The sequence below is a fragment of the Epinephelus moara genome, chromosome 4, assembly GCF_006386435.1.
Source record: "Epinephelus moara isolate mb chromosome 4, YSFRI_EMoa_1.0, whole genome shotgun sequence".
Lineage (NCBI taxonomy): Eukaryota > Metazoa > Chordata > Actinopteri > Perciformes > Serranidae > Epinephelus > Epinephelus moara.
Window position 1 is genome coordinate 39,151,701 of NC_065509.1, and position 12,707 is coordinate 39,164,407.

At 41.7% G+C, this 12,707-nt stretch overlaps 1 protein-coding gene across 2 annotated transcripts in view; it reads right to left on the reverse strand.

The window, feature by feature from the left end:
- The window catches only part of LOC126388627 (FYVE and coiled-coil domain-containing protein 1), a 19,672-nt gene that overhangs the window by 4,958 nt on the left and 2,007 nt on the right, over positions 1-12,707 (reverse strand). Inside the window, exons 2-6 of one of the 2 annotated variants that reach the window (XM_050041840.1) lie at positions 10,439-10,695; positions 7,974-8,061; positions 5,350-5,462; positions 3,777-3,929; positions 2,952-3,039 (exon numbers count right to left, since the gene is read on the reverse strand). In XM_050041840.1, the coding sequence (XP_049897797.1) occupies positions 2,952-3,039; positions 3,777-3,929; positions 5,350-5,462; positions 7,974-8,061; positions 10,439-10,695 (699 nt within the window). Of the gene's footprint in view, positions 1-2,951; positions 3,043-3,776; positions 3,930-5,349; positions 5,463-7,973; positions 8,062-10,438; positions 10,696-12,707 lie in introns of both variants that reach the window. The other variant, XM_050041839.1, reaches the window with a different exon arrangement.

Consider the following 12,707-nt stretch of genomic DNA (forward strand, 5'->3'; position numbering starts at 1 on the left):
AATCAGCCTTGCTTATTTAACTGTTGAACTGTTGTATAGAAGCAATATCACAATCGAGCTCGTGATGTGGTACTGTGATATCGTCACGGCTGTGATTGTCTTCAGCACTTGGCCTGCGGCCTCGTGCCTATGACCGAATCACAGCCGTGACGATATACGAGTATAACATCACTCCCTCTCGTGTGATATTGCTTAATTGTTCCTCAAAATTGATGTTTTAATCTAACAAAAGATACTAATCACCCAACTTCACCCAACTCCAACACTCAGAATGAGTATTTCTGAATGCACCACTCGCATCATCTTCCTCCATTGTCTAAAACAAGCCAACAGAACTTGCTAGCTAGCACTAGCTAATGACTGTGGAGAATTGTTTTGCCTCCAGCTAAGCCCCGCCCACCAAAAAACGTCATTCTGTTTACTAACAGTAAGAGGGTCGAAACTAAAACAAATTCCCACATTTTAAAATAAATAATTATAGTTGGCCTCTGTGCCCCCTAGTGGTTGTTAGGTGATACGTCTTCCACGACACACCTGATAATAAACGCTCCTCATCTGCAGTGCAGCTGAACACTGTAGGAGTCCCATTTCCTTGTTAAAATACACAGCAGACAGACAAAATATCACTGATGAGACTTCAAAGCCTTTGAATCAAGTTTCAGAGAGTTTTTATTTTTTTTAAATCCTGGCTCCACAACAAACCCACTGTGGACTGGCAGCTGTGCCCAGATGATTATTAGAGATCTCGGTCCAGAGGTTTTAAAACACTGAAATGATCACTCTAAAGATACTGGTCCCCTCTAAACTCTAAAAGAAGTGTAGCAAATCGGTACAGTACATGTAAAATAGACCTGAAGGAGCTCTTCTCCAGGGAAAACAAAATGATTACAACAGTTTGAAGAGCTCCTTTTTAAACCTGAAGTGATTTTTTGGCCACATGGGGGCAGCAGAAACACTGTGACACTGTTTTCACATCGTGATTATTGCTGGTATTAAAACATTGATTAGCTGCTTTTATGTTCAGTCGAAACATGATGTTCATACATGTCTGCAAACACTCTCATAAAGGAGTTCAGGGTGGATGGATGGTGTACAGAACATACGACTGAAAGATACTCTGTGTTTGTTCATTAGGCTGTTTCTTAAGGAACATTCTGCGGTCACCCAGTGATTGCATAAAGACAAAGAAAGCTTTAAAAGACAACAATGATGAGCCTCCAGTACCCACGAAGTCTCAGAGCTCTGGCTGTACGACAAACCCTGTGGGGACTGGCAGTCGCACCCAGATGAATATTAGCCCTGTTCTTTGGATTTCAGTCTTCAGATCAGTCCTTGTCTTTGATCCAGAAGTGTTTAAATACACAAGTGGTCGTTCTTAAAATGAAGGTTCATCCAAGGGTTCTTTTAGGAACGATGATTATTTGATTAGCTGATCGAAAAACGAACAATCAGCACCTATTTTGATATAGATTTGTGGTTTTACTTAATAACTTTCCAGCAGCTTTCGACCATTTTCGGGTTCTAACCTCTCAAATGTGAGTTTGATGCCTTTCTTTGTCATGTATAGCCTGGTACCTTTGGAACCAAAAGCAATACTTCAGACATGGTACCTAGACCCCTGGTCCTTTTATCGTTTCCACCGCAAACAGTACTCTTAAATGTGGGCAGAGTTGTTGTCACTCACTGCTCCGTCCAGTACTCGCTGTATTTCCTCATCAACGACACAGATGGAAGTCTGCGTCTCGTTTATTGTCCACAGAACAAGGCTGTGCACCGACATTTTCAAAATAGAACAAAACAATAGGCTGCAGTGAGAGTCTCTCTCCATGGGATATTTAAAAATAGCAGGTTTGTGCATTTAGTCCTTTAGTCCTTCTCAGGCAAGCTCAGGGGTTTAGTGTTGCTGGAGCCCACAGGAACGACACTCCGCAGCACTTTTTTTTCCTCCGTCCCGGTCGAAATTAATAAATATAAACACTTGAAGATCCACTCATTACTAAAAGTGTACATCATATAAAAACCAAAAATAATGGTCAAAGTTGTCACAGTGAAATCTAAGGTGTGTTGTTGGATTCACGTCATCACCTCATGCATTGAGTAACATTACAAGTTAACGTTCCACCTTAAAAGTCACCGGCAGTCGGCCCAGTGAATGAAGTTTTTTTTTTTCTCAGACTCCAGCTGCTGTGAGAGGCAGCAAACATCCTTTCATTTTATAGTCACAGTTTACTAATAAAACTCTCCACAGTATGAACAGTGGTTACATGAGCCTCAAAACCAGACTGTGTGCTAGGTACCCCAACAGAGGGGGGACCAATAATGGGGACAGTACGGAACGGTTCCATTGGTTCCATCCACGACTTTTCACAGTGGAAAAGCGTACCAAACTGACCCGCACTGCTCAGTGGAAACAGGGTTTATGAGTATCTTTGGGGCTGTTTTTCCAAGTAAAGCAAGCACTTTGAATACATCTCCTTGGTCTGGGAAAAAGGCATTTTTCAGTATTTTTCTGACATTGTATAGACAAAATAATAAATCAAATCATTGAAAAATAACAGATGGATTATTTAATAAAGAAAATAACCATTAGTTCCATGTTTGGTTGCCAAAGAGCTTTCAGTAAGCACCTCAAAGCTTCTTCACTTTTAACAGTCTACAGGAAAAATAAAACACATGTAACCACCACTGTTAAAGAAGTATTTCTAATTTCTGCAGGATGACAGCAGAGCAACTCCTCTGAGGATTTGCAACCACTTTTCGATGAATATTAGCCCTCCCTAATAAATCTCTAATATTTTCCCCCTGAGGTTTGCACGTGTCTCCCACACAAAGCGGTGCACTCTGACATGTATGGAGGGACTCTGCGGAGCATTCCTTGAACACACTGCAAAGAGTTTGTGTGCATTAAGAGATCATATGACCATTAAGGGGTAGAAAAATGAATCTGGTACCTGGTTAAAGAGCTCCTTATACAGCATGTTTGACTTCTCCAGCTGAGACTGCAGGTCAGCCATTTCATCTGTGTCCCACGATGTTATACTGCTTTAAAAGAAAGGCAGGCTGTAAATATTGTGTTGTAAAGGAAAGCATGTAGGAGTGGAACACAGTGTACAGCATGAAAGTGATGGGAGATGAAGGGAAATTCAATTCTCTTTATTCAATGCCCTGTGAGAGTCTTTTTTTAACACTCCAGACCTGATTTTTGGTAAAAGATTTGCAGCTTCATCATAGTGATAAGTTTATTGTATGTTGCATCTGTCTGTCTGCTTCCTCAATCCGGCCTCACTCTGAAGTCGTCGAAATTAGGCGCTTGGTCAGGGACATCCAGCGTCAGACACCTACCAAAAAAAGCTGTCCTTTCACGTTGGCATGATACACAGCCGGTCGCCATTTTTGTTGTCCAACAACCACCAACTTTCACCCGAGAGGCCGGTGTTCGCCTCTTGTAAAATTGTAAAGCCAAACCGTGTTCTTTTTTACTAAACCCAACCACATGCTTTTGTTGGTGAAGGAAAAAAACGTTATTTTGCGTTGGTATACCAACAAAGTGCTTTTATTTTGAAGGAGACTGAATGCAAACTGTACATTTCCTGTGAAAACAGTAGTGTATCTTGAAAGAAGACAATATATGTAACAGGCAGAAGTTGACACAGTGTCCAGAACATCAACAACCAACACACCCAGGGTACCCTACTCGACATATCTGGAAGTGGGAAGTCCATGACCTAACGTCGATATGTGACGAGATCGGAGTGAGAGTGTGTTGGCTTCCTTACCTGTCGCAGCACTTAGTGTCCTGTAAGGGACATAGGACGTTCTGTGTGGGATTGTCATCATGTAAACTCTTCTGTAGCTTCTCAGCCTTCTTTTTCAACATGATGACCTGTCGCAGCAGAGCGTCTCTCTCCTCCATCAGGCAGTCTTTGAATCTGCGATTTAAAAAAGGTTTAGACTGTGAGACAGATATATATAGAGATATGATAGGGAGGCTATGGTGCATCCCATTTGCATCGTGTTCCCAGGTGGAAATGTCAATTGGAACGCCCTCTCTGCCATATTTCTGACTCAGAAAGCCGGAGGAACCCCACCAACCCCAACCTCAAAATCCAAGATGGCTGCTCCACGCATTAATAGTAGTAAAAGCTGTCGTAATAAACTGTTAATTAGCACTTCTGTCTTATTTGTGTCTCATTAAATCAGTTATACACACAGTACTGTCCAACTTCTGGATTTATACTCCTGCATCAAACAGATGTCGTACCTACGGCATAGGCTCTGCGTCGACACAGAGGCTACGCTGTACCCTACACTATAGCCTGTCATGCACCTCCCCAGAAATGTAACTACATGTCACGGTGACGCAGACCTCCTGTTTATTTTTGTAAGCTGAAACCATTTCCCTCAGTGGAAACAAAGCTTTGATTTACACACAGATAAGAAACAATAAATTGTGAAGACAGTAAAGCCTCCACAAAATAGCATTTTAAGTCTTGTGTGTGATTTATCCTGGCTTCATATGAGCAGAGGAAAAGCCATGTATACAATGTAAAATGCCATAGCCTTGTGCTAATAACGTTAGCATGTTGTATTTGTTTGGAAAACATGTTTAGTATAAGACAGTTGTTTTGTTGGTGAACCTTGTGAGTTGTAATGGAGCTGAATTTTGTAACGTTACCTTTGTTAAATGTTGCTGTTGTCCCTGGCTTCATATGAGTAGAGGAAAAGTTTGCTAGCTGCTAGGCTAAATGTAAAATGCCATAGCCTTGTGCAAATAACGTTAGCATGTTGTATTTGTGGGGAAAATGTGTCCAGATAAAGACGAATCTGTGAGTTGTCACACAGCACACAAGTATAAATGGCCACAACGGTGTGGGCTACATGCGTAGGTTCTGCATAGAGCTGACACACAAGTATAAACCCGCCTTAAATCTGACACACTGTTCCTGTAACCCACAGGTATGACTGGTATCAATATGTCATCAAATCTGATTAATTATAACTCGATTGTTTCAACTGAACAAGGTGTACAACATTCTTGTCAGTGACTTCTTGGAGTCATTGAATAAACAGATTTCCCTTGAAATTTCATTGGCATGTGTAAATACCTGACATTACCTTTTTCAGAATAGACCCGCCATGTTGAACTGAGTGAGCAGAGCACAGACAAAACACAGACACAGCAGTCGCTCATGTGAAATAACCTCCATCCGTCTGACATCCATTGTTAACAGTGTGCTCATGTCGTTATTAGAAAGATGTTTTTCAGGGCTGTGCGTGTCGTTTGAAGGCATAGAGGGAAGTTTTCAGATGCTGTGTTTGACTGTAAAAGTTCAGGGAGAACCCACTGACCTCTTGACACAACACATCCAGTAGCGCTGCTGCTGACAGAGCCACTCAAACTGCTCGGCTGTCCCCTGTAGTTTCCTCAGACTCCCCTCGTTCTCCAGCTGCAGCTCCCTCACCTCAAAGACAAGAAAACATCACTTCATATTTCCGTTTTAACCAGGATGAGATTAAGACAACAAGAAAGCAGGAAATGATGATTGTGGCGTGTTTGTCTGGGCCCAGATATAGATGAGAAAAAGACTCTTGAACTCAGTGCCGTCATCTGGAAAGATGAGCAAATGCAACAGTCGGACTCAATCTCCGACTCCCAGGACTTTGACAATAACTCACCGACTCTATCCACCGCAAATAAATGTTCTCATTAAGTTTTTCAGTGACAGTGCAGTGTGCTGTTTTGTTCTGTTGGACGTGTGCAGCCGTCTCGTAGGAGAGATAATTGTAGAGCTGGATTGTTTGCTGTTTGATGGACTGGTTGAAAGCGAGGCCAGGAAAGGAGTGGGTCTTTGAAGCCAAGTGTAAATAAAAAAACCCTGACAGTGTGTAGGAATGTTTCACTAATGCCCAGACGCCACACACATTCACACAAACCCAACGCCAGAAAAACATCTGAATTAGTGCGTTCTCTCTGGGGTGGCTGTAGTTTGTCAAATTTGGCCACAGCACATAAATTTGAACCTTGAGGTTTTATGTTTCATGAAATTAATTATTCAAAATGAAGCAGCAGACTTGTTATTCTGGGTTTTTACCTGGCGCGCTGACACGTTGACCCAAACTAGCCAGAGAACAGTGTTAATCCATTACTGGTGATGGGGGGGAAGCTGGCAGCAGGAGGATGTTGTGCTGCATTATTTCTGCAGGAGTTGGCTGCGAGCTCGACGAAGAGAAATACTCCACATTCATTATAAAACCATTAAAAGTCCATTACTTATCTATTTATGTTCAACCAGAGAGCAGCAGAGCAGAGAGGAAACAAAGAGTCCAACCCTGACATCTGCTGGACACAAGTCACATTACAACCTCTGAGCAGGAGGGACACGACAGCATCTGTAGGCTGGTTTTATACTGAGCTGTTAGATAACGCTGGTGCATGTTTAATGTTTGTTGGTAATTAATGTGTTTAAATGATCTCATCGGGGATGTTTATTGTTTATTCAAAGATCCTCATCAGAAACACATGAATGTGCCTCTAGTCCAGGGGTGTCAAACTCATTTTAGTTCAGTGGGCCGGACCAGAAAAACCACTGTAGAAAAACCTCGAAATAGTAACCTTCACGTTCTTCCATTTTCTTTTAGTGTAAAGTACAAGTACATGTTAATAGTGTTTATCTATTTAATAACAGATGATGGACAGCCTGAGATATCTTTAAAAAAAAAGTGCAATTTCAACAGTAATTCTGAGTCTGTCGATATTTTCCCATACATTTCCACTGTTTCTTAGTAATGCTGGCATCACCACACCAAACTAAAGTGGAAGCTATTGAGGAAGCAGGCTAAGTTATCTCCTGCCTCACAAACCATTTACAAATCTAAACTTCTGGCCGTACCTCAGCTGCAGGGTTCCACCAAAAGTGTTTTAAAATACAAGTCTGATACAGATTCTTTTGTACTGAAGCTGCTGGTTGACAATATTTTGCACAATGTTCAGTATCTTTAAATATGACCACAGTAAGTATTTATTTTCAGAGAACTGTGTTCTGGTCAGGATGGACAAGCCTCTGAGCAGCACTTTACATGAAGTAGGCTACTTATTGAACCTGCTCCTGAGAGCTGCACATCTTAACCTTCACAACTGCTTAAGTATTAGGTGTGCAAAGTCATCTAGTCGGCCGGATTGGACCCTTTGGCAGGGCGGCTCTGGCCCGTGGGTCATATGTTTGACTGCCCTGCTCTAGTCTTCCTGGGGTCCTATACATTAAAATACAGTGCAAACATGAAATAGGAATACAGATAAATTAAGATCTTAAAACAGGATAGTGTAATCACAGACAACACCATAATTCAACATCCACAATCCACAAGCTGAGTGCTAGTTCCATTATACTGAAGAGAAGACAGACATGTCTACAGCTGATATCTCCAACACTCGGCAACTCACACCAACATAATTTAGACTGATAAATAGCACTACAGGTAAAAGGAAATGTTTTTACATTTTGGGGTGAAGTTTCCCCTCAAAGATGGCGATAAGTGGGCACATCATTTATTTAGGCATGAAGTGAATAGTTTACCCCAAATGTGTGTTTTGAATAAAGCTGAAACTATTAGTCAATTGGCAGCAAATTATCTGGCAACAATTTTCAGAAGTGAAAAAGAAAGGTATTTGGTTTTCTCAGTTTTCTATGATAGTAAATGTAATATCTATGGCTCAAAACAAGCTGTTTAAATATGTCAATTTATGATTTAAGAACTTGTGGCGGGCATGTTTCATTACAATATGACATTTTAACGACCAGACAATTCGTTCGGGAGATAATGGGCAGATTGGGAGGTTTGATTAGTTTTGATTTTTTGATGATGCAGAAAACTTGGATATTGCCTTTTGATTAGAGGAGCTCCACTTTAGCTCTGACAGGCAGAGCTGTGAAAACTCACCGACCCAAAATGTGTCAGAGCTTTCTGTTTCTCACCTCCCTCTGATGAGCGGAACGTAAATCCTTCAGCTTCTCTGTCAAAGTTCGGTTGGTGTCTTGTAGCTCCTCCAGCTCCACCGTCTTACTGTTGGTGACAAAAACAAGAAGATTTGACCTGTGTGTACTTTACCTGAAGCTAGTTTAATTTTACTAGAGAAGAGTTGTATCAGTGTAGCTGTCAGCATCATGTTTGTGTGTTTCAACTTTATTTATAAAGCACCTTTCATACAGAAAATGCAGCTCAGAGTCCTTCACAATAAGGGCAGTATACACTGAGTGCTTCACATGAATATAAACACAGTGAACATAAAACAAACAAGACATTTAAAACCTGTTTAAAACAAGGTCTTAAGAGTTAACCTCACTGCAGGTATCGTCTGTGTCAGGTACGGCCCTCAGCTGCCCCAGAATCTACCACCCAGCTGTGTCACTGTGGATCATATAGAGCTCAAACTGACCTTTAATTGACTTTATATAATGATTTTTACATTTTGGCTTTCTTAATCAAACTGCATCCATCTGATCTCTTACATTAAAACACAAAAACATCTTTTAAAAAAGCTGTTCAAGATTTGCTCAGACGGGCAAATATAACACCAATGAGATAAAGTGTGTAAGAAAATTAGTATTTCCTGAATTATCTGGTGTTGCTCTTAAAGTGTGTAATGACATTAAATATCTTGGCCATTATATTCTCAATGATTTATCTGATGATGAAGATTTCCACACACAGTGTCACAAGTTGTGTGCGCAAGCTAATATGCTAGCTGGAAAATTCAGTATGTATTCAGTTAATGTGACCAAGACCAGGTGTTTAAGGCAGCTGTGGAACCAGTCACCACAGCTATTAAGTCCAGTAAACACCACCCTAGGAAGAAAAAGATCTCTCTCTTCAAGGCTGGAGAGAAACCCCATTTCTGACCACAGACAAGACCGTGCCGACTGGCAACTGAGAGTGGATCTGAAGTTCCCTGATCATATCGAGGACACGAGACTTCACCTAGATCGTTTTCTCAGGCTCCACCAAGCAGGTGATCATGTGGGAGCTGTCTGAGCCCTGGGAGGAGCACATTGAGGAGGCTCATGAGAGGAAGCTCGTCAAATATCAAGAGCTGGTGGGGCAAAGAGTGGCCGCAGCTGTAATGAGGAGGGCCATACGAGCCATTACTGAAGCCGCAGAGGAAGCCGCTCGGTCGCTTTAGATAAAGAGGGCGAGCCGGTGGATTTCTGCAGCTGGGATGCAGGCCGAGACTTGATCAACCCTGGATGGGTCACCTGGGTGAGGGGGTCTGATGTTGAAAGACCTGAAACCTCCTGTGACCCCAGGAACGTCACAGATGATGCTCAGCGCATCCTAGAGATTTATCTTGAAACCTATAATTTAATTTCTTTAGCCAATGGGGATGAAAAGAAACGAGCAGAACTTTAATTTAAACAGTCACTGGTTAAATTACTGAAAGGATGATGATGACTACTGTTCATTTAAAGGGTTTTAAGTCTCAGTTTGAATATAATATTTGACTGTTTGGTGCTTAAAGAGCTCTTAGATCAAATAATGTTCCTTAATCTTTACTGTTTTTCCAGGTGTTTCTTCCACAGATCTTTCTGTTCATTTGGATTTCTGTTTCCAGCCCTCCGTGTCTCTCTCTACTCTGAGATTCATTTTCATGATCGTATCAATGATTTTAATGTTAATAAGAATTTTAAAGGTACATGTAAGAAAAATGTAAACATCAACCTTCAGATTTCTTTCACCTTTTTGACTCACAGGCTGGATTCATAACATGATAACGTATTCTGACAGTAAGCCAACTCTCCACTGGGATTTAAAGTCAGCAGATTGAGACATTTCTGCTGACTTTAACATCTCAGGTCCAAACTGGATGTTTTCATTCAGTGTTGAGAAACAGTTTGAGATGAAGTTCCGCAGGTGACAGCTTCACTCGGCTTCGCTCGGCTTCGGTCTGCTGGAGATGGTAATTAAACATCAGTAGGGAGGTTTTTATTATCAGTTTGAATTGTTGTTTTTAAGTCTGCGGCCTTATCTGGGTTAACGTGTGTTTTTATATGTTGTTAGGTTTTAACAGCTGGGTGGAGCGTGGAGGAATGTGTTCAAATCAAACCATCAACAATTCAACATGGTGAAGGAAACCATTGAGGTTACCACAGACGTTTTGTCAGGTATTTCCTCCAGAAATCAGAGCTGTGACAGGTCCCCGTCTGAAGCTCAGTGAAGGTTGGTGCTACGATTTTAACTGACAACTTGTGAAGACTTAACTTGAAGTTAAGGCCACCCACACGAAGTGACTACCACCCAAACTGTAAAATAATATCACTTTTCTGGAGAAGATATACTTTGCTTGAGTTTCTATGACACATATTTAGTTGGGCTGCAAGTAAAGATTATTCTCATTATTATTTAATCTGTTAATGAAATCACAAAATGAGAAAAGAAGTCCTACTTGTGCAACTCCTCCTGCAGGCTCTCCACCAGTGCATCTCTGCGCTGGGCTTCATCGTGCAGCTCCTCCTCGAGGCTCTCTGCCACCACAGCTCTGCGATGGGCCTCAGCGTGCAGCTCCTCCACCAGGCCCTCCAGCTTCACCTCGGAGCTCTGCAGGCACAGCAGCTCTGAGCTGACCTGCTGCAGGAGCTCTTCGTCCCGGGCGCTCGCCTCCACCAGCAGGACCACACGCTGCTGCAGCAGGTCCACCAGGTCCTGCAGGACACACACGTGGACACTCAGACCTTTTTGCAGAATGTTTTTACGTAACCAAAATCTTTTTCATGGTATTCAGTGTCCAGTTTTAAACTATTTTTTGCTAAATTCTTTTCCTTACAGAGTGTAATAGCTTTATCTCATCTGATACAGGTGCTTATATAAAGGTAAATGTACTTGAACATGGACAAAATGTACATACATGGCACATGTTTACCATGCTTACTAATCTTATATGACTCAGTTCGTCCTGACCTTTTAAAATCTCACTGGAAACATCCTGATTGTTGCATTATTATCTTGTACAGACAGCACAATTATTTCAAACACAACTATAGGTCAAAGAGTTTGTGGCAAGCCCGAACCTGCACCATATCATATCTATGTGTGGAAAGTGAGCGAGTCACTCTCCAAATCCTTAACAAATATCATCGAGATGTTACTGTGAAGCAGGATAAATATAAGAAGGTGAAAGGTATTTAGTGAGACGAGAAGAAGAAAACACCCTTCTTATGCCACACAAAATTGAGTTTTATTTTGAGTTTTCTCTGGTAGTCACCTCTAAAATTATTGAAATAAACCAGAGAAAAGAATGAACTGCCCACAGCTCACAGCTCATACCTGTACAACCTGAGTCGAGGAGCCAAAACCCCCGAAAAGTTTGGCAACCTCTGCCAAAGCCTCTGCATTTACAGTATGTTAACACTGGCACTTACTGTGAGCCTAATTCCAGTGTAATTTCAGTAATTGCAGCATAGGTGGCCGCCTGGTACGGTCATGGCTTTGTGCGTTCAAATTATGGGATTGTAATGAGGTTAAATGCTACAAGTTCTGAACTGGACAGACGTTGGCCTTCAGGTAAGTGTTTCCCCACAGGACTCTAATCACCACACCAACGTTTGAGCTGAGTGTTGTTTCGGGAATCAGGATTTGGTGAAAGACGTTGTTCATAGTGACGAATTATCAGCAAACTCTGCAGCTGTGTGGAGTCTTTTAGCTTATTTGAGCTAATAGTTTTGGTTTTAAGGCACATTTACTTTATGTTTAATTCCCAGCAGAAGCATGAAGCTTTTCCAGCTGACCAAGCTCGTTAAATTCACCGCACCAACACCAAACAGCTCAGCGTCAGAGCCTGTCTGGTGAAAAAGTGAAACATTAGAAGTTAAAGAGCCAGATGTTGTTTTCTCAGGAGATGGTGGAGACCAAAAACAGAGCAAAACATGAGAGTGAACATTGAAATTAAAGGTTCTGTATGCGACATTCAGAGCATAAGTATAGCAGCAAACGGCTGTTTGCTATGTAAAGATAGAGTGGTGTAAAGGCGTCCTGAGCAGATAATCACGTCACGCTCCCTCTGTGTGTGTTGTAATCCCAGCTTTTCTGTTCGTTGTTGTAGTAGATGGTCCGGCGGTGCATACATGTTAGTCCCAAGCCCCCTTGGAACAACGCTGGGCTTTAAAGACAATTTTATATACTGAAGAATGCTCCAAGAATGAGTCCTAAAACTCAGATATGTTAGCATTTTACCACTCATGGTTCCCTCGTCTCAAAGTCAGTGGGTCTTTGGTTGGATGCCTGAAATAAAGTCTGTGGTTTACACAAGCTTAAGAGACTGTAACGTTTTGTTCTACGACATAAATATGTCAGTATATACCCCACTCATGAGCTTTGATGCTTCTTCATGTCTTAAAAATGTTGGATGCTAACAAGTTGCTAAATGAGACTACGGAATGTTGCAAATGTCCTCGCTGTGAGACAAATAAAGGATTATCGTATCGTCTTGTCTTGTCTTGTCTTGTCATGTCTTGCCTTATCTTGTCTTGTCTTGTCATGTCTTGCCTTGTCTTGTCGTGTTTTGCCTTGTCTTGTCTTGTCGTGTCTTGCCTTGCCTTGTCTTGTCTTCTCTTGTCTTGTCTTGTCATGTTTTGCCTTGCCTTGCCTTGTCTTGTCTTGTCTTGTCTTCTCTTGTCTTGTCTTGTCATGTTTTGCCTTGCCTTGTCTTGTCGTGTCTT